Here is a 23,506-nt window from a genome sequence, read left to right on the forward strand (position 1 = left end):
GAAAATATTAGCTGTTACTAACTAGTATTTTACATTCACTCTGTATTAAACAAATTTTTGTTAGTTTCCTGACTAACGCTATTAGAAACAAGTTTTTCTGTTGAGACAGTTTGTTAGTTTTAGCATGTTTAAGTTAAATAAAAAAACTCATTTAAAGTTAGTTATTGAAATAGTTCACAGAAGCAGAAGTTGAATAGTTTTCTGAGAGCTTTTATTTTAACTTGAACATAGGCGTATGTGCAAAAAATACTGGTAGGGTATGGCATGTGAATATTGTATAAAATTGTTCTTGTACAAGTTTAGTAAAATATTAGGTGGACATTGTTTTTAATACAAATTATGTATAGTTCAAAGATAAACTAACAAGTTTGCAGTTGAAATTGATTTTTATATAATTTTATAGTACAGAAAAAATGTTTTGCTGCATAACTATCTCAAAAATAGTAATAGGTATAAAAATTATATAGTTATTATTAATCTTTTAGTAAACATTATTTTATTGTGTTATTAAATAGTTGTTGCAAAACTGAATTATACATTGTTAAAAAGTTGTTAAATAGTCTTTCTACAGTTTTTATGAAGTTAGCAATAATAATTTGATAATTAGCTAATTAGAACCTAACCTGTATACAATTTAATTACTAGTTTGCTTATTCAATTTTTACTTTTATCTAAGTTTAATTGAATGTAAAAATCATATAATAAAATTAATGTATTACTTGAATGAAGTTTACAAATTAATTTGGTGAAACTCACATTTAAAAATAGTCGGTAAAAATTTTAAAAGTTTTGTACCTAGATTATTTATCTAAGTGCATAAATATTACAGTTATGTATCAATAATTTTTCTAATTTTTTTGATAAATGTTACAAAAAATATTTGCACATTAAGTTTTTTTCTCCAAATGTTTGAAAATTTATTTTTATACACCTTGCACAAAAAGTTTAACAATTTTATTTCTACAGTTTGTTTAAGTTTACGATAGATTTTAGTAAATATTTTCATACACATATATTTACTGAATCTTGTTAAGTATGGAAGACGCCTTCTTTAAATCTAAGGAGGAAGTTTTGGAAGGCTTCCAGGTTTCCAAGGAAACGGGGTTGAGCCTCAGAGCCGTCAAGGAAAACCTTGAGAAATACGGACCCAATGGTTTGATTTGATTTATTTTTAAGTGTTGTTATTAAATAAGAAAATAATTGATAAGTACTTTGAAAAGGACCCAATGGTTTTATTTTATTTTTATTGCTTCTAATAAATAATCTAATGTAATTGCTTTAAATATTATCCAACTAGCTATCAAGAGTTTTTGATGTTGTAAATTTAAAGATATAAAGTAGCATCTTATGTTTTTTATTTATTTTTGAATATAATTTCTGCAAATAAGTAATTAAGAATTTTTTTTTGATATTTGTATATATTAATATTAGATATTAATTGATGTATAAAAAGCTAGTTATGTATTGTAAATATTGTTGAAGTTTAAGTTAAAAATATATGGATACTATAATTGTTGAAGTGTACTAAAATTTATTAATAAATTTAAGAAACTTGTATTTCATTCATTGGTTACAACTTTATAAAAAAGATTATAATAAATAACGATAAATATATTTTTTTAACAGAACTTCCAGCTGAAGAGGGTTAGTATTGTTAATTTGTTTGCATTGCAAAAATAATTAATTTTATGAGCTATTTAGTTTTTATATATTGAAAAGACAATTTTATTTTTTAAAATTTAACAATCAGTGTTGAAAAATAATTTGAACAAATTTTGATAAACTTAACTAACTTCTTTAAAAAAAATAATATTATGCAAAGAACTATTTAGTTTTTATATATTGAAAAGATAATTTTAGTTTTTTAAAATTTACCAGTCAATGTAAAAAACAATTTAAACAAATTTTTAACTTAGAATTTTTTTTAGCAACATTTAAATCTTTTTTTTTTATTGAATTTTGATTTCAATATAAAATAAAATGTAATTACTCTTCACAATTGTCACATTGACATTTGCATTAACAAAACACAAACAAAAGCTCGTATTGATCAGCAAAACCAATTGAACTTGCATGCAATCACATTGAGCTGATAATTTAAACTAGTCGAGTGTTTGATTGAGTTTGTAAACAGGAAAATCGCTATGGGAAATGATCCAGGAACAATTGGAAGATCTGCTCGTCAGAATTCTTCTGTTGGCAGCCATGATTTCATTTGTTAGTTCTTGTATAACTTTTAAAAGGCTTATTTACTGTAAGTTTCAAAGTTTAAAAGATATATTAGGCTTGAATAATATTTTTAGTATGTAAAAGTAGTTTTTCTCTCTAGGTTTAAGAAATGTTTTAGTTATGGTCTTTTTTTATAAATATAAGGTTTTGATCTGTATTCAGTCATAAGTCCATCACATTATAACTTGTAAGCATGTTTATAGTGAAACTGTACAACACAACTATTTTAAATTTAGTTTAAACACTAGCAAATAAAAGCAAGTTATAAGGCATTGCTTCAATTTTTAAGCTAGCTAAAATATACAAAAAACTTTATAGAAGTTTTATTTATTATAGAAGACTTAGATTATATTCAATACTGGATTTGGTTCAATTTCAAACAGTTATAACAAGTTATGAAAATTATAAAAAATATTGATTAAAATTTAAAACTAAATGAAAGCTTTAAATTTCTAAGAATTTGTAATATAGAATTAAGTTAAAACTTTTGAACTTTTGAAATTAGTTAATTTTAAGTGATTGATCAATTTAAGACAGTTAAAAATAACACTTTGTCCAAATTACATTAATCTAAAAATAGTTAGTAAAAAGTCACAACTAATTAGAAACACTTGATTTCTGAGAAGACTGATGGTATTTGTTCAATTAAATCTAGTTAAAACTGGCCAAGAGTTTGTGAAAGTTTCAAAACTATGAGTTATATATAAATTGATAAGAAAATTACAACTAATTAGAAACACTTGATTTCTGAGAATTCTGATAAGGTGTTTGTTCAATTAAATCTGGTTAAAACTGGCTAACAGTTTGTGAAAGTTTCAACATTTATGAGTATTATATAAATCGATTGAAAAATTACAACTAATTGAAAACACTTGATTTCTGAGAATTCTGATAAGGTTTGTTAAATTAAATCTAGTTAAAACTGGCCAACAGTTAGTGAAAGTTTCAATATTTATGAGTAACATACAAATTGATAAAAACTACAACTAATTGAAAACACTTGATTTCTGAGAATACTGACGGTGTTTGTTCATTTTAATCCCTGCAAATGCGTTACAAAGTTGCAAATGTATATAAATAACCGTGACACACCGCTGCACTAAGCTCGCATCATGTTAACCTGCAAGCATTAAGCTGCGCAGAGGAAGCCAGCATATTATAACTATATTTGATTATATTCTGATTATTTCAAATGTTGCCCACGGGTCAAGCCTAAGGCTTTAAAAATGTTTATTTTTTCCTTATTCAATAAAAAAAGCCATGGTTTCCAATTAAAAAAAAGTTTACTATAATTATTATAACTGTATTTGATTGTTTCAGATTATTTCTAATGCTGCCCACATTTAAATGCTTTCAGCAACATAATTTTTGTCCTTAAGTTTTAGTTCGAACTAAAAAAGCTCTGATTTCCAATTCAAAAAACTAATTTACTAGAATTGTTATAGCTATATTTGCTAGTTTCCAATTACTCCTTTAAGTTTTTCAGGGAAAATATCCAGCAGTTATTTTTATTATGCCTGTTTTCTATGCAAATGATGCTAAGAATTCGTTTTAAAACCGACTCAAATTAAAAATTCAGTATATATTAGGAATACATTGACGCATTGATATTTGCATACAAAATTGTGTTGTATGATTCATATCCTTGAGCGTCATGGGCATGTGAAGATTTTGTAAATACATAACATGTTGCAGTGTTTTTTATCAGCAATAGTTATGAAAAAAATATTGATAAAAGTTAAAAAAAACAAAAAAAGGCTATTGAGTTGTTTTTGTGATTACAAAAAGTAATTCGGATAGTATTACCCAATTGTTACACAAATTATTTATTAAAGATCAAATGAATATACTATAAAGCAAGAAAAAGTTTTAAGCACACTCAGTGTTTTTGATAATGTAAAATAAACTTGTTTTCTGTTTCTAACTACTCTAACTCAGTGTTTTTGATGAACTTATATTAAATAAATTTATTTTCTCTTTGTAACTATTATCATTAAATTTCAATTAAAACTGTAATATTGAGGTCACAAGACTAGATGACTTTAGAAAGTTTATTTCCTTTACTTTTCCTAAGCATTAGAACAGTTTAACACTTGATTGCTTTAAAAGTTTGAACTGAAGTTTTAGTTTGAATGTCAATTAAGATTAGCCCTAAAGTTCATGCTAAGCTATTAAGACTTCCGTATTTGTATGATTTAATACAGTGTCTATAAATACTAATTAATTTTTGCCACACACAGGTGCTGGCGTACTTTGAAGAAGAAGACTCGATCACCGCTTACGTTGAACCCCTCGTTATTTTGTTGATTCTCATTGCCAACGGTGTTGTTGGTATCTGGCAGGTATTTAATTTGTTTTATATTCTCAAATAAAGTCTCAAGTTTATTAACCAATAATATGCCTTCTAATACACTTGGACTGTGAATTTGTTGTAAATTGCTGTCAGAGTCTAAATAAAAATGATATTACTTTTTTTACCATTTAAATGTTTTAAAACAATTTATTTACCCAATCAAAAATGTACTTCCTATTTTTTATTACTCTAAAATTTAAAAAATATAATTAAAGCAGTATAATTTGCTATTTTTGATCTCTTTTAATAATTCTAGTAATAAATAACAGTATGATATTTAGTAAAACTTCTTCAAACGAGTTTCAGCATTTTAGTTAATTGCTTCAATAAAAGAATAATTGTAAATACCAGGAAAGGAATGCTGTAAATTGAAAATGCTGTTTCTTTTTTACTAATAAATATTTTGTATCTATTTATTATTTTAAACTATGAACTCAATTTTACCTAATCAAAAATTAACTTTTTATTTTTTACCTATTAAAAATTTATTTATTTGAACTTAAAACAAACACCAGGAAAGGAACGCTGAAACACTTGAATAAACACCAGGAGTACTAATAAACTAATAAAGTTTAAGTACCCAAATTAAGAATTCATATTATTATTTAAAGGAAAGGAACGCGGAAAGCGCCATTGAAGCGCTGAAGGAGTACGAGCCCGAGATGGGCAAGGTGGTCAGGCAGAACAAGTCGTCCATTCAGAAAGTGCTGGCCAAGGAAATCGTCCCCGGCGACATCGTGCACATCGCAGGTTGGTGAAAAATAAAATATTTAGTCAATTTATGTAAAAATTTGTACTTGATATTGTTTTGATATTGTTATGACGATATTGTGCATATTGCACGTAAAAAGTTAAAAATTAGTTATTATAAAAATTAAAGTTGTTTTGCTAACTTTGCAGCTGTTCCTGTATATGTAAAAATGATAATTAAATTTTTTATTTATTTATGATCAAACTTGTATGGGATATATTGTTTATGGCAGGGTTGCCACTTTACCTGGAAAAACCTTGAAAAACCCGGAATTTGACAATTTTGGCAAAAATAACCTGGAAAAACCTGGAAAATATTTTGAAAAAACAAGTGGCAACCCTGTTATGGTGACTTTGTTCATATTATGGGTAGAAAGCTTTTCTTAGCTCATCAATAATGTTTTGTATTGACAGAGTTTTAATATTATTGATTTAAAATGCATTTAAACAAATTGCATGTGGTAATAATGTTCTCATTGTTGATAAGTAATTAAAGTTGTCATTGAAATGCATATTTGACAAGCTAAGTTATAATAGCAATATCAAAGTTGTTTTCCAATATCATAATTCCATTAAAAAGATTACTCGTAGCAACAACAGTACTAACTAAATAGCATTTTTTTACAATACATAAAGTAGTCAATACAACTTGATGGTTATAGCACAAAATAAGTTGTTCACCTAAAAAAATCAGTTCATTTTTTAAATATCAACAATACGAAAGACACAATAAATTCACAAGTTAACAATTTATCGCACAAAGTATAGCTTGGTGGTTATTAAAAAAAAATATTTACCTCGTGCAAAACAAAGTTTCATCTTTTTAAAAATCAACAATACAAAGACACTTTAAATTTACAAGCTAAAAAATAATCGCATAAGGTAGCCTCAAATACAGCACAGTATTATACTATTGTACACACATATGACATCTGTTTACTGTCATTAACCATCCATTTTGTCGACAACTTGACTCTTATCTCCGCTTCCTCGTCTACTAGATATAATGTGAACGCAGACTTGCTGATAATATTCAACGTGTACGTGATTAAAGTTAAATTATTAACTTTATTGGCAACTAAATTTTAAACTACCGTTATCTGTTTCATTAAAAAAATATTGTCCAAGACAAAAAAACAAACTATATATTAACCATAAAGTGCTTCAAAACTTGATTGGCTTAAGAATGAATAGCTATGTTTAAATTATAAATTGTTTAAAATTAGTTAAAATTAACAAATCATGTAGCACTATGGCAAGAAAGGCCGGAAGCTTAAAAATTTTTAAGATTTATGTTGGCGCTTCTTTTTTGCTACATTTTAAACTCACTGTAAAACTGATATAAAAAAACCAGTAAAATTGAGTTTAAAAAAATAAATTCTTAGTCTGCCAGTACGTGATGCATTATGAAAATATATGAGTTAAGTGCTGTTTTGTAGTTAAACAGCATTAAAGACATAAATTTGTGGGTAAAAAGTGTTAATTAGCTGCTTTTAGGGAGTTAGCTTTATATATTTATTTAGTGTTATGTAATTTTAATTAATATTTGATTTGTATATTTTGTATTACGAAGTTATGTAACAGAGTTGTTAAACTTTTCAATTTAAATACTAGTATTCATAAAATCCATTTAAAATTTAAGTTCGTTATATGATTTTGTTTTTGAGCAAGCTTTTACAAACTCAAAAAAGTTTAAAATTAATATAGACTCTGCAGACACTGAAAATAAATCAAAGTGTAACGTAACGAATCCGTAAAATCAATTATTTCATGTACGTATATAAAACTTTTTGTTTATTAAAAAAACCACCACATCCAGGAAAAGCGTAGCTGACTTAAAACCATTTACAGTTAAAATATAAATTTTTTGATGAAAAAATATAACATGTATGTAAGAAAATTTTATGTTTATTAAAAGATAATTATAAAACATTGTTTATGTAATTTTATGTTATGTTGAAATCTTACATAATCATATATAGTTGAAATCTTAATATTTTAAACATTTAAACTTTTTTTCGACAAAAAAAAATTACGATAAATTCATTTACACCAACGGAAAAACACGAAACTTTTTATTGTTGATTTCGCTCCGAAATGCCAAAAACAATCCGCTTTGATATTTGCCAAAGCTCTCAAGCAAACATCGGTGTTTGTTTTGCGTTTCGGTAGAGAGCTGGTTTTGAAAGTTTAATTTTTTGTTTGAGCTTGCAACGTAGCAAGAAGAAAACTTTGATCAATGCGTTTTTTATAAATATTACAGGAAAAGCTTGGTTTTTGTGCGGTTTGCAAGTTGCATAGGCCATTCATTTCCTTGAAAGTTTTTGTATGATTAGTGTTTTGCTGTTGTGGATAAATTAATATTTGTTATAATGTTAAACAAAATTATTACCACAATTTTTTTTTTGTAAAGTTATTATTTTTCTGTAGCTGTTGTATTATTTATTGAGATTAATAATTTACACGTTGCCTTAAGCATGTTATATAAAAAATGAACAGTATTTTTATGTAGATATAAATCAAATTTATAGAAATAAATGTTGTGGTCAAGTTTTGAGTAGGTTATAATTATATTGTAAGTGATATTATTATAAACTAATACTGATTTATTGTATCCGTAAACAATTTAGCTATTAAAAATTGTATACAGTACTGCTAAAGCAAGTTATTAAGTTACCATACTTAGCCACAGTAAATAAACCTTTAAGTATCAAGGAAAACATTTAGTTTTTAACTAATTATATATATTCATTAATACAGTAGGAGTGTTAAATAAATGCATTGATTAATACATATTAACAATTAATTTACATGGTTTGTAAGAAATGTTAAACAAAGTCTTAAATCAGATGTTTATGATAAAGTACTGAATTGTTATGATATTACTAATTAATTATTTATTAAACACAGTCGGAGACAAAGTACCAGCTGATATCAGATTGATTGAAATTTTCTCCACGACCCTTCGTGTTGACCAGGCAATCTTGACTGGTAAGTTTTTAATAAAAAATATTCTATCAGTTAAAATTGTAATTGTTAATGCAAAGATTAAATATTGTACATTTTGTCGAAAAAATGATCTTAATATTTAGAAAAAAAGTCTATTTTGCGTACGATTACAACATTTTGTTTCAAACCAACTAAGTTGTTAAAAAATCAAATTTCCATTTGAACGCTTGTTGTTCTTTCCCATGAAAAAATCTCCTTTTTTCCATCATTATAGATTAGTGCATTAGGGCGAAAGGCAATACTTCGCTTTCCCTTAAAGATGAAAAGATTAATAAAAATCAAAAAGAGAATTGTTTTGCAAATTAACTGAAGCAGATGCTTTCGCTAAAACTGTTACGATATACAACACAAAACAGCAACAATCATATTGCTCAATAAGTTCTTAATTAAATATTTATTTCCCCACAATTGTGAATGAGCACCAAATTAGAAAGCGATTGGAAACGAAAGGTTAATAGACAATCAACCTAATTAACCCGGCGAATCAATACGAATAAAAATTAAATACAATTCTGTGCACTTTATTTGGCATTTAGCAGTCTCATTAGCGTGTGATAGTTTATATGGAAATTCGGCTTTTTCGTGCAGCAGTCGAGTTTCGTTCGCTCGAAAGGCTAATTAAGGCCATAAGAATATTTTGTGGAAACTATTTGTTGGTGCATAAATTTATTGCTTATCAAAAATATTTGTAAAAATGAACAATTTGATTTAGTTGAAAAATTATAACCAATTATTTTAAGTAAAAATATCTTGAAATTAGTATTTTTTTTAGTTGATAATAAATAAATTTAAGATACAAGTCTTGAAGCAAACATTTGTAAGACAATTAAACAAATAATATACAATTTTTTTTACATTGTTTCACTTCCCATGACAGACCATATGTTTTCATTTGAAGATGAATGCAAATGTTTATTTTGGGTATTCTCTTTAAAGCCAGCTTTTCTCCCCGCTTAATTTTTTCGTCCGATAATTCAGTTAGCTAATCAATAAATGAGGTCTGCTCAGTGTTTAAGCATTCTACTATTTTTTTTAAGAGAAAATCACACAGTTGTTGTAACAAAACAATCAATTTGCTTAAAAGCTATTGAACAAAATATGTAGTTATTATTACTACTTCAACAGATTAAACTTTTGAAAATTTTTAAATATAAAAAGTTTTTTGGGTTTAACTAAAACTGAAAGTATTGATTAGAATTGAAAGTATCAATTTTAATTACTAGCTTTCAAGTTTCATTCTTTCTAAACTTTAAATCTTAAGTCAACGATTGCAGTTAGTAACTGAAACACCAGACGGCAGCTGTTTAGATGCAGTACACAAATCAGTTTTAATTACTTTTAATTTCCTTACTTGTCACTCTAACGTTAATGTATAAATTCCACTTTTAACTGTAGTCAGTTTTTAGAAACTTTCTAGTAGCCAGTTGTTTCTTGTAGATGGAAATTTCTAGCTGTGTGGGCTTAAAGATGTTATTTATTTCTAAAATTGATACATGAGTTTTATTGCAACACACAAATCAATTTTGATTACTTTTAATTTCCTTACTTATCACTCTAACGTTATTGTATAACCCTCTAACTAGTAAGAACTCTATAGAAACTTTCTAGAAGCCAGTTGCTTTGTATGTATATTGAAACTTCTAGTTGTGTGGTCATTTAAGTGTTCTCTTAAGGTTTACAACGCAATCATTCCTCACACTTGAAAATATCTTTATACAAAAAGTTTTGATTAAACTTGTAGTTTATTTTTTAATACAAGTATATTGTGTTAAGATCAAAAACTCATGAAATGGTTAATTTTGTTTGTAATTTTTTATATTGTGTTGTTATAATGACGTCACAATCAAACAGGTGAGTCTGTCAGTGTGATCAAGCACACCGATGCGGTCAAAGACAGGGATGCGGTCAACCAGGACAAGAAAAACATGCTTTTCTCTGTTAGTTTTATTTCCTATTGGACTAATCATGATTGAGTATAAAATATAATTTTTAACGTGAAATTTAACTGAATACTATTTGAGTAAAATAATTCCTATCATCTGGTAGTTTGTTATTTTTAAGTAAAAGAAATACTCGAAATACAAAACTGGAAAGATGTTTTAATTTTAAAATACATTTAGATTATACAACTTTTACTGAACAGTTTTTATAAATCGACTGAAAATAGTGGTATAACGACTGTTTTTAAAATAGGTTCAAAATACTTTTCATGCCACACTGGTGTATACCATAGCTTAAAAAATACTGAAAATATATTTTCATTTTAAAATTGATTTTTTTATGGATTTAAAACTTCAGAAGTTGGTATGTATATAAATAGTAAGCAAAACAAACTTTGGTAAAATAGCATGAAAGTACCTTGAAAAATAGAGCTGTTTATAAATCGGTCACAAAAAGAATTGGATCTAAATAATCTCATAGGAAAATAATCATTCAATTTAATGCGTATAAAAAAACTGTCAGTATGATTTCTGAATGCGTCAATACAAAGTTCAAAACTAAATTTGGCATGAAAATTTTTAAAGCTACCACTTTTAAAATACAATATGTTGATTGGGAGTAAAATTATCCTTCTTAAAATTAAGTTTTAGTAAAATAGAAAATAATTAAATTATTAATTATACAATATTTCCAGGGTACCAACATTGCCCTCGGTAAAGCCGTAGGTGTTGTCGTGTCGACCGGTAGCTCAACTGAAATCGGTAAGATCAGAGATCAGATGGCCGACACCGAAGCTGAAAAGATGCCTCTCCAGGTCAAACTCGACGAATTCAGCGAACAGCTTTCCAAGGTTTTTTGTTATAAAAGTTGCAATAACAATATAATCTCTTTAAGATATCAAATAAGATAATTGATATCAAGTTTCAGTTTTAAATATTAGTAAAAAAACACTTAAGAAAAGTTAGTTAAGTAAGTCATTAATTATTTTACCAACAGCAACTTTCATTGTTTTGTAACATTCAATTTAATTTCCAAAATTTTTCAAGGTTATTTTTTTATTGTTTGATAGCAGTTATTAGCACAGATTACAGCATTTGAAACTTGAAAGCAAATTGACAACGACTTATTTTTCAGCACTCCTTTGTTTTAATTAGTACATGTTTGATATTTATTTTTAACAAGTTTCAAGCATAACTGTGGTTTTATTTAAAGCCGTCTGATCTTAAATAACTTCAGAGAAATTTATTAACCTTCAATGCTCATTTGAGTATTTTACTGTAATATTATTTTTAGTTAGTATATTTCCATACAACTTCTGTTCATTTTTATTAAACTTCTATGTGTCCCTTCAGCTGTCCACATAGCTGTACATTGTACTTAATTTTGTACAGCTAATTTCAGATCATCTCAAACGTTTGAGTATCTGTATATTATTTTGATATTGTGTATATTTTTCCAGATTATCTCAATTTCTGTGTAACTAATATTAATGTTGATATTTAATATTTTTATAATTACTATTAATTAAAGTATTTAATATTTTTATAAGATTATCTATATCATCTGTGTACCTTTATTTTAATTACTATTTGAAAAAAAAAAATCCATAGATCATCTCAATCATCTGTGTAGCTGTGTGGGCGATCAACATCGGTCATTTCAACGATCCAGTTCACGGCGGTTCCTGGTTCAAGGGTGCCATCTACTACTTCAAAGTTTGTTTTAATTTTATTGTAATAAAGCTTGTTATATACTTATAATTGAAAAAACTTCAGCTATAATAAAAAAAAAAAGGTTGTTCCGTGAGTCAAAATGTTAATTTTTTCTAATATAATTTCAGGTAGAGTTTAGGTAACCTTATATAATTTTTTTTTATGTATATTGATAAATGTATAGAGATTATTGAAATAAGTATTCTAAAAATAAATTTTCTTCACAGATTGCAGTAGCCTTGGCAGTAGCAGCCATCCCCGAAGGATTGCCGGCCGTCATCACAACGTGCCTGGCGCTCGGAACAAGGAGAATGGCCAAGAAGAACTCCATCGTCAGGTCGCTGCCCTCAGTGCAAACTTTGGGGTGCACTTCGGTCATCTGCTCCGACAAGACCGGCACCTTGACCACCAACCAGATGTCCGTTAGCAAGGTGAGAAATTTTTATTATTCAAAATTTCTGTGTAAGCTGTTTTTTTTATAGAATTTAGAAAATAATAGATTTTTGGATGCTTTACATTAGTAACAGGTAAAGTTGACATTAAAAGTCTGTTAGCAGTGTACGGTTTTTTCATAAAATGAGTGAATATTTATGTGTATAAGTCTTAAAAATATGGTTTATATTTTGTTTGCATAAGTTAAGTTTGGTCAAGCAAAAAATAACTTTTTAAAGTATGAAAAATAAGCAAGGTGAGAATTTCTTTTGTTTTTTATAGGGTCTTATATAAATTGTTGGTATATTTTACACTCGAACAAGTAATTAGTTGTCTATAAGTTATACATGGTATCTTGTTAGAATCAATGAACTAAGTAATTCATGCACATAATTCTTATGAACATGTGTTTTATTTTGTTGGGATTAGTTAAGTTTTTCTGTTTGGTCAAGCAAAATAGAAGTTTTTTGAGGTATGATAAAAAAATACATGTTCGGTAACTAGGTTTGTAAAATATTTATAGTTATGATAAGATTTAGTTAAGTTAAACTAAAATGTTGTTTTACTTTTTAATACATAAATGGTTGATAAGAATTTTGAAAAAGTTTTATAGTTTTTTCTGATATAGTATAATTTAATAAAACCCGACTTCTCACTTAAAAGCTAAAGTATAAATTATTTTATAATTAAAAATAGATCTTTAAAGGTAAATAGATCTGTAACTTAATATGATGTGTTACTTAACTTTTTGTAGTATAAGAACTTCAATAGCTTAAGTTTAGATGAAACTTCATGGTAGAAAAATTTGAATGGATTAAAACTGTAAGTAAATATGTTACAAAAGGTATAATACAATAGTTTCATACTTGATAGCCAATATTTATGCTGGAGCTTATAATTTTTTTGATATAAAACTTAGTCTCTTACAACAAAAGGTAGTCAAACAGTTGAAATTGTTTTATACTTTTTGTCAGCAACCTGATTATACAAGAGAACGTTTGTTTCGAAAGTTTAATGATTTATTATTTATGGCAGTTTTTTCCTGACTAGCCCGTTAAACTTTGAAACTTTTCTGTAACAAGTCAGCTTGTTAAAAAAATAATGTTTATGAAGATTGTTTAAAGGAACATTTATTAAATAAAAATCAACAAAATGTTTTATTAATTTTAATTTTAAATTATGAACATTTTAAAGCAGAGTCTGAACGTTGGTTGAAAATTTTTTTGACAATTTTGTGATATAAAAAAAATAATGAAAGCTAGATTTAACTTTTTAACAAAATGAAAACAAAAAGTTGTGATAATTGTTATTTATTTTTATTAAAATACTTTGCTGACAAACCAACGTTAGACTTTAAATTTTGCCACCCACCTAAACATGTGATTGTTATTTTTGAATAACAAATAAAATATTTTTCACTTGGTAAAAATAGCTCGAAGTCTAAAAATAAAGTTTAAAATTAAATTCTATATTGAAAACAATTTTAGCTTGCAACAATATTTTTCTTTAAAATCTAACAAAATTCTTTCAATTATTTGTCGAAAACAATTACGTAAGAAAACAAATATTAAACATTCTCAATAAATTATTCAATAGGTTAATTATTGGTTTAATTTTAACACGACTTGATTATTTTAAGAATTATAGAATAAAAACAATGAATAAAATAATGTTTAAGTAATTTTTGAATAAACTTAAGTGGACTATTTATTCAACAAAAACCTTCACATATATCAGCAGTGTACAAAAAATTTAGAAATAAAATCACTAAATTAAATTCTCACAAAATACAAATATCAATATTAAATATTAATGGAATTAAATGCTTCATTTTTTTTTGTGAAAAATGATAGGAAAAACTATAAAAAACGTTATAAAAATAAAATTAAAAACGGTTCATGACAAATTTTTTTTCATTCACAGATGTTCACAGTGAACGTAAACGAAAGATCATTGAACGAGTAATAAATAAATATAAGTAATATATTAAACAACCCCATATATATGTATTAAGTGAATAGTAATATAATTAATAGATATAAAAATAAAATAGATGATCGCAGTCAACGTGACTGAGAGATCATTGAAATAATATTAAATAAATATAAGTAATATAATAAACAACCCCATGTATATGTGTAAATAAATATTAATATACTTAATAAATATAAAATATTCTAAACAGATGTTCACAGTGAATGTGACTGAGAGATCATTGAACGAAAATTAAATAAATAGAAATAGTATAATAAAACAAAGGAAATTAAAAAAAAAACATTTTCAAATGTTCACAGTGAACGTAAACGAAAGATCATTGAACGAATATTAAATAAATATAAGTAGTATAATAAAACAAAGGAAATTAATAAAAAAATTCACTTACAGATGTTCACAGTGAACGTAACTGAGAGGTCGTTGAACGAGTACGCCATCGACGGATCAACGTACGATCCCGTGGGAGCTATCAAGGATGCCAGCGGTACCAAGGTAAACTGCGGTGAGGATCCCACACTCGTTGAACTCGCCACCATCTGCGCCGCTTGCAACGACTCTTCGCTTGATTATAACAAGGTTTGTTGTACTTATAATATTTACACGCTGTTAGATCTAGCTTCTCTTGTATCTATTTATTGTATGCAATTATTTATACTAAGTTTCTATAGTGTTGAAATAAAATTGTATACTTAAACTACAATTAAGTTATGCTTTTTAAGTTTTGTACTTTAAACTTGTAAAGTAGGTTTGTAGTCATTGAAATATTATTGGTGTTTTTTTTACGGAAAATACTTATATGTTAGTTAATACTAACAGCTTTTTAATAGAAAAAGAGTTTTTGAAAAAATAAATTTAAACAAAACTTCTTATTATTAGTTAAGTTCTGTTGTTTGTTTTCTCAAACAGTTGAATAAATAATTAATTAAAAACAACCATATGGCGACCAGGTTATTTCAAGCTTGTTTATATAACTTTTAAAGGTTGTGAATAATGTTTTAGAATATTATTTTACCACAACAAATATGTTGAGAATATTTTTGTAACGTATATTTTAATCAACTAAATTTATACATATCTTTAAATTTTATTGTCTTACTTATATCTTGATGTTGGTATTTGTTTTTAATTAATTTCAAAGTGGCTCAAAAATAGTTTTGATAAAATGAATATCTGTTAATTACCACACAAAAGTTGTGTTCATAAGATAGGTTTAAAAATGATAATACAATTTCTTAACTCAAGTAGTTAAATTAAATGTTTTTTCCAACTGATGCTGACAACTTCTGTTGACAATTTTTTTTTCTTATCAATTCCAAGCTACTGCATCCTAGATAAATTGAAATAGTTGTGTAATCCACTTCAAATTTATTGATTTGTTCCAAACTGAAATTAAAACTCTTTTCTTTTATTTGGTCTGAAAGTGTTTGTTTGTTTCAAAGTTATACGAGTTAAATTTCAGTGGTTTATTGCAAGTTCTAATGAAATGCTTATTTTTTAAAGATTTCAATACTCAATAAAAAAATTTTCAATAAAAGATAAAATATTGATTCATTGAAGAAAAATACTGGATTTAAAAATCCTTTATAAAAGCTAACAATGTTGATCAACCAAAGGTTTTTTAATAATTAATATTAAAATTTTTTTTTCCAGGCAAAGAACGTGTATGAAAAGGTTATAATAAAATTTATTAGCCACCTCATAGTATTAGAACTGTACTAATTGTTTGAATTTAATTTATTAAGGTATAATAAGATATAATTGTTTTAATCTCTAGTCAAATAACTTATAATGCAGTATAAATATTAACATTTTTCCAGGCAAAGAACGTGTACGAAAAGGTGGGTGAAGCCACCGAGACCGCGCTGAGCGTCCTGGTTGAAAAGATGAACGTTTTGAAGCAAAACTTGAGCGGCTTGGCCAAGGACGCCCTCGCCACAGCTTGCTGCAAGGTTCGTTTATTAGTTGATTTGAAATTTTTATTATTAAAATTGATTATAAATCAATTTAAAATAAGTAAAAAGCAACCAATTAAATTGAGAAATAAAAAAGTTAACGATTCAATTTGCTGCAAGGTTTGTTGATTTAACATTATGAAAACTAATTTAAATAAAAATAAATATAAGGCCTAGCTTGCTGCAAGGTTTGTTAGTTTGAAATTTTTATTATTAAAATTGTTTATAAATCAATTTAAAATAAGTAAAAAGCAACCAATTAATTAAAAATTTATTGATTAAATATAGTTATATTTAATTTATAAAAAGTAATTCAAATAAAAATAAATATAAGGTCTAGCTTGATATTATTTAAAAAATGTATATTGCAACAACATGATTTGGTGTTAATACTTAACTTGAATAAGCAAATTCTAAATCCAATTCTTGTTGCAAGGTTTGTTGTTTAATATTATAAAAATTAATTAAAAAATTCTTATATTACTACTATAAATATCAGGTATTATAAAAAATTGATTTGTGATTTAGTTGTTATTAGACTTGGTGTTTAATACAATATCATTCAAAGTGAAAACTTTAAAGTACTCGTACAACTATTCACAATGACCAGGCAGTTTTTGTTCAAGTTTGAGATAAAACAAGTTTCATAATAGTTAATAAAAACAGTCAAAAGATACTTCAAGTGCCAATATTTATTAACAAACAATCAAAATTTTCAAAATGTATTAAGTTTCTAAATCAAATAAGAAAATAAACACATAATAAATATAATATAATAAAAGTATTTCAACGTTATCTCACCGCCGAAGCTATGCGACAGCTGTGTCTATTATGACGTCACCAGTCATTATTACGTAACAGTCATTGACGTCATAGCCGAAAGTCTCAAGCACTCCTTGTGTGCGGCTACTAACAAAAGTATATCATAATATAATATACATATTATAAAATTATGAAGTTGTTATATGTTTTGCTGAAACGACTTCTAATAAAATACGTATTCTTGTGGTTATATAATGTGTTCATTTTAATTAATTGTTATCCGGCTATAATTGACAAATACACATTTGTTATATCATATTCTGACCATATTGTTATATATCATTCTGTGATTTTACTGAGATGACATCCAAAAAGTTACGTATTTGTGGTGGTATAAGTAATGTGTTCATTTGATTTATTTAATTAATTGTAATCCGGTCTAACCTTTTCAATAGGCATGTTAACATTTTCTTCAACATTTCTTAAACAACTGCAAAAATATTTCAAAATTGTGTATGTAATGTACTATAAAACACTATATTTGAAATTTGTAAGATTAAATTTGTGCGTTTCTTTAACACATCATTTAAATCATCTCTAGACCACTGTAAAATAAACCTTGAAGATTAATTTCTAAAATGTTTAATGTTAGAAAAGAAGATTTAAGTTTTATTGAATAACCTTATTTAAACAAGTTTATGTTTTAAGGTTTTTTAAAATAAAAATATACTTGAAACTTTTATAAAAGTTAATACAGTCCACATTACTCAATGGTATTACAAGTAAAGTGTGAATTTATTGAAGAACTTGTATTTTGTAGAAAAAAATTGATGATTTAGCTTTAAATACATTATTATTCATAACTTACTTATTCATGACTTCATTGTTGAAACCCCATATTTGTTTTGTTTTAAAATTGTTACTTACTTAATACTTTTCCTAAACTAATATTTTCAATTGACTTCAGAACCTCAAATTTTTAAAAGCTCATTCTGAGCTCAAATTTGTATATATAATTTTATTGACTCCTAACAGCTCAAGCAGTCAAAGACCCATAGAAACCCATTTACAATCAACACATATGTTTGAGCACTAATAATGTTCTTACAGTATGAATCCTTTAGATTCAAAGGCTTTTTTAAGATTTAGACAATTTCCTAATTGTGTTGTTGTGATTAATATTTCAAGTTGGTAGTTTTTTTGCATACAATAAGTTGCTCAAAATATTTTTTAGTTTTTCAGTAGTGTATCCAAACAGAATGTATGCTGCAGTAATATATAATATGAAAAATTAAATAAAAGTTGATAAATTTTATATCACAAAAATTAGTAATTTTGACTATTTTTTCAACAACATCATAAACAAAAATAATATAACAGGAAATAATGACCAGCAAAGTGAAGAAGTTGTTCACACTTGAGTTCAGCAGAGACAGGAAATCCATGAGCGTTTACTGCGTACCCCAGTCCGGTGTAGAGGAACCATCCATGTACGTAAAGGGTGCCCCTGAAGGTAAATAGTTGTTGAAATATTTTCTGCTATGGCAAAATATAACATTTGTCGATATTTTTAAAACTTTTGAATTTTGAAACAGTTACTGAAGTTTTTTTTAAAAATCCTACAATTTATCCAATTTATTTTATATATATATATTTTAGGAGATCTCACGGAAGTTGTGTAACAGTAGCTTTATTTGACATGTTCAACAAAACCAAAAATTAATATTCTAAAAGTTTTAATCTGTTGAGTTTGACAATTAATTCAGCTGTTGTGTGTTAAAAAAATATTTAAAAACAATAGTGACGTCATTTTTATTATCCCACAAGTTTCCTGTTCCAAAAGTCGTTATATATGCACGTGAAACTCTACATGGTTATATTTTTCCAAATAAACTTTAATTTGCAGGTTCAACAAGAGCCTATATATATTTTTAACATCTCGAATAGTTGCAGAGACTGACTATGTTAAATATTCGGCTAGTTTAAGTGTCCCAAATGTTTCTAACAAAATTGTTATTTTAAAACTATCTCTAGCTAGCTATATACATTTATATATAGCAGTACAATATAGGTAAAAAATATTGACTTTAGGAAGAAAAAATTTTATAAGTTTTAAAACTACTGAATTTTAATTTTTATTGCTTTGTTATTTGTTACAATTTGCAAGTAAAAGAATGTTTATCTTAACTAACTTCAAACCATCATTTTTTCAGAAAACATAAGTTTGAATATTTTTTTGTTGTGAAAAAAAAAAAACTTTAGAAAAATTTAAACAAAATCAATTACCTGATAAAGCTTAATTGAATTAATCAAAAGTAGCTTTTAGTGTTGTTGGTATTCAACCTTCGTCGAGCATTTTGCAATTTGATTAATCCGAACAAATGAAAGCAAAAGTTCTGTTGAAAACTCTCAATTTCTCAGAATTTCCATTAATATTTAATCAATATTCCCCCAAGAATCGTCAATCCTTTTATTTCAGTATAAGATTTTACGTAATGCTTTCTGGAAATTGAAAAACAGAATGTTTTAAAGTAATATAGTTATATGCAAATTTGTGCTTTTAAAATGTTATAAAATTTAAATACAGCTGCTGGTCAATAAAACAAATAAATAATATGTGTTGTATAAAAATAATAACTGTTGCTGAAATGAGTTGAACAAAAAATGAAATAAATCGTTATGATATAGGGAAAGTTACAAAAATTCTTGGAGATCATAAAGGGCATTCAAATTAAACATTTAGTGTCCTTTAAATTGAATTATAAAAAATTCAGACGATATTTCAAGCTTGTTATTTAAAAAGGTAAGTAAAAGAAAACAAGTCAATTTTTAAAATCAAACGGTTTTATTTTCACTTACACCTTTCAATCGACGTAATTGTTTTAATATTTTTTTAAATTGTTAATATCCCGTGCTGACAGATGCAATTAATTTAATTGGTTAATGGACAATTAAATTTCTTTCAAGTCATTGTTGGCAGTCTTACCTGGGATTGAAAGTGTCAGAAAATTGACCTGTCAACATATAATATAACTTTTCAAGTTAATGGTTTATCTGAAGTAAACAATTAATAGTTCTTAAAATTAGAACATACAATAATTTCTCGTATTCACTTGTAAAGTGTTTTCCAAGTTCTTAAAGTACAGACAGTTGATGTCAGAACTGTAAAACCGTGTTAAAAAGTGCGCTTTTTGATCAAATTCTCCCAAATAATTTACAGAAAAATATAATTTCTTTGTTATCAGAAAACTTGTGAAGATCCACCCACATCTGAATTAAAAGAAAAATAATTTTAAAATGTTAGTACTATAAATCGAAGACAATGTTTAAAAAACAAGCAGTTAATTACTTGTATAAAAACACAAAAAACACAAAATACCAATTGAAAAAGTTTTACATTTAAAAAATCATTTTAATTTCGAAAACGTTGTTATTTGTAATTAAAAACCTTCATTCACCCAGGAATCTTGGAGAGGTCGACCCACAAATTCATCAACAATTTTTCAAAATATCATTTGAATATGTGGGTACAACCGCAAAAATTCTTAAAAATACTATTTTTTTAAGTAAAATGCCGAATTTTTTACAAAAAAAAAGCTAGAACGATAACTAATTAAAAAACATTTTCTCCACCCAGGAATCCTGGAGAGGTCGACCCACGTTCGCATCGGGTCCAACAGGGTGCCGCTCACCACAGCGCTGAGGAAATTGATCTTGGACAAGGTGAAGGTGTACGGCACCGGCAGGGACACTCTGAGGTGCCTCGCCCTCGGCACCGTCGACTCGCCCGTGCCCCAGGACGAAATGGACCTAAAGGACTCCGCCAACTTCTTCAAATACGAGGTTTGTTAAGTTGATAGCTGATAATTTTTTACTGTTAACTAAATGGAAATCATGTCATAAGTTTTTTAAAGTTAATTTACTTAAATTACATAAATTTAAATTACATTAATATAATGCTTTTTTGACTAAACAAGTTTTCAATTAAAACGTTTATATCTAATAAATTTAAAACTCCAATAAATTTAATCACAGAAATTATTAAGATAAAAATTAAATGATAGTTTTCAACTCTCAAAAGTATACCTCACACTAAATTAAAAATAACTAAAAAAGCAATTAAATCAAAAATTAAACCCCTTCACCAACACAGTTCGACATAACGTTCGTCGGATGCATTGATTATATTAAAATAAATTTCGTTGTGGAAAAGGTCTTATAGTTATTAAGTTTTGTCATTGTAAACCAATTTTCCCTCAAACAGATCAACTTTAATTTGTGATGTTAATTTTGATAAACTATTTACCCAAAACAGTCGGACATAACGTTCGTGGGATGCGTGGGAATGCTTGACCCACCCCGTACGGAGGTGAAGCCGGCCATCGAGGCGTGCAGGCAGGCCGGCATCAGGGTGATTGTCATCACCGGAGACAACAAGGCAACAGCCGAGGCCATATGCAGGAGGATCGGAGTTTTCGGAGAAGATGAGGATTGCACCGGTTCGTTTGATATTAAGATTTGTTTCTATATTTAATAATATTTGTTGTATTATTTATATAAAAAAATTATTTCTTACACTTTTCGTTGAAGATGAGGACTGTACTGATTTGTTGTTGATGTTTTTTTATAATTGATAATTATAATAGTTGTTTGTTGTATTTTATTTATATCATGAACTTGTAAGAAACTAATGAAATTGTTTTGTTTGGGTTTGATTATAGAGTAAGTGCATTAAAATCAATGACTTACAATTTAAACACATTTTGTTAGTGTAAAATTTTTCCATTTTTAAAGAAAACAGTATCAGATTTAAATAAACAAATAATTAAAACCTATTTTACACTGTAAAGAATTTAAGTCTCCAAACAGCAAATTAAACAAGTCATAAAAACAATACTATTATAAATGAATGTTGTGTGGTTATATTATATTACGTATTAAAGCTTCTGATTATGTGAATAAAGTTATTTGCATTACGAGAGTGGCATTAAATACAAAGTTAATAATTAACTATCGAACAATAAATAACAATGTTAAATAAGTTTGTAACTAAATACTAGTAGGATGAAAAGTGAATAGATTTCCTAAATTTAAACACAATAAGCAGAATTAGATTTAGTATTTGAAAGATAAATTCAATTAGCTAACTGACCATTTCTTTATTGTTGTGTGGTTTTATTGATCGTTGTAGTTGATTAAATTTGGCCAGTGTAAAAAAATCCCTTAGATCATCAAACAATAGCAGATTTCCTCATTAAATCATTACAATAGACTTTAAAGCACAATAGTAGATTAACTAAGAACAATAAATGACCACCCGACATTATAATTGTTTTGTAGTAGAATTTGTATTCTGTAGTATTTTTCTAATGGAACTCCCATATAAGATATCCTGTAGCAATAGAATAACTGACCGTTTGATCCCATGTAGTGATGTAATTTGTGGTTTTTCATTGCATTGGACAAGTTGTAGTATTTTTAGTTGTGGATTTCATATAGGGCAGGTTTAATTTGAACAGTTGATAAACTCGATCTAATAGCTGAACATTTGACCCTATTAGCTAGTTATTGCTACAGGGTAGTTTGAACTACTTTTTGTAGTAAACTAACATAGGATAGCCTGCGGTATTTTTGTAGTAATTACGGCAAATTTGCGGTTAATTTCCTACACATTCTGCCGGTTGCTTACTATAAACCGCAAGGAAAAAGTCTGATTTTTTTTCTTCTCAGTTTCCAACCAAGTTTGTTATTAGTTATTTTTATTTAATATGTTTGTTTAATATGATTTAAAAATTGATGTAACAATTTAACTTGGTCGGTTTTTATATAAGTTTTAGAGGCTAAAAAATATTTTAATTAAATTAGTTAAGTGTATTAAAATCAAAGTAGCCTGTTTAACATTTGGACGTAGCTATAACAGTCAAAATCAAATGCATAGTTTATTTAGAAATTTAAGAAAAATATTACTCATATACGTTTATTGGAAAACAAGTATTTTATTTGAGACAACAAAAGAGAAATATCGTTTCAATTTTCCATGCATATGATTTTGTGACGCACGTTATTGTTTGTCTTAAATTTTAAATAACAAATATTTCTGTATCTCATCCCGTCTCGAGTGGAAAATTGAAACTTTTTTGTTTACATTAAATTTCGCCTGTTGTCTCAATTTTTTATTTCCTGTATTTTCTGAGCAAACAATACAACATACTTAATCGATATGAATAATCTGAGCGAAATTGTTTGTTTACATATATCCAAACCCAACAATTAAGTCGAAAATTTACTAATAATTTTATTTTTGTTAGTCTATTTTTGTTTGAAGAAAAAAAAAATTTAAAGAAACATACTATTTACGGAAACTTGCTAAA

The 23,506-nt window shown here is 26.7% G+C and overlaps 1 protein-coding gene across 1 annotated transcript in view; it reads left to right on the forward strand.

Moving 5' to 3' along the window:
• Nucleotides 1-970: 970 nt before the first annotated feature.
• LOC145849738 (sarcoplasmic/endoplasmic reticulum calcium ATPase 2-like) overlaps nt 971-23,506 on the forward strand; it is a 36,327-nt gene continuing 13,791 nt past the window's right edge. Inside the window, exons 1-15 of the mRNA XM_082954780.1 lie at nt 971-1,153; nt 1,627-1,644; nt 2,135-2,217; nt 4,470-4,571; nt 5,194-5,332; nt 8,243-8,323; nt 10,193-10,278; nt 10,977-11,132; nt 11,893-11,997; nt 12,222-12,425; nt 14,812-14,997; nt 16,239-16,370; nt 18,516-18,648; nt 20,773-20,978; nt 21,451-21,634. Of these exons, the coding sequence (XP_082810906.1) occupies nt 1,036-1,153; nt 1,627-1,644; nt 2,135-2,217; nt 4,470-4,571; nt 5,194-5,332; nt 8,243-8,323; nt 10,193-10,278; nt 10,977-11,132; nt 11,893-11,997; nt 12,222-12,425; nt 14,812-14,997; nt 16,239-16,370; nt 18,516-18,648; nt 20,773-20,978; nt 21,451-21,634 (1,933 nt within the window). The 5' untranslated portion in view covers nt 971-1,035. The remainder of the gene's footprint in view (nt 1,154-1,626; nt 1,645-2,134; nt 2,218-4,469; nt 4,572-5,193; nt 5,333-8,242; nt 8,324-10,192; nt 10,279-10,976; nt 11,133-11,892; nt 11,998-12,221; nt 12,426-14,811; nt 14,998-16,238; nt 16,371-18,515; nt 18,649-20,772; nt 20,979-21,450; nt 21,635-23,506) is intronic.

This window comes from Thalia democratica, chromosome 2, assembly GCF_965202585.1.
Source record: "Thalia democratica chromosome 2, ktThaDemo2.hap1.1, whole genome shotgun sequence".
Lineage (NCBI taxonomy): Eukaryota > Metazoa > Chordata > Thaliacea > Salpida > Salpidae > Thalia > Thalia democratica.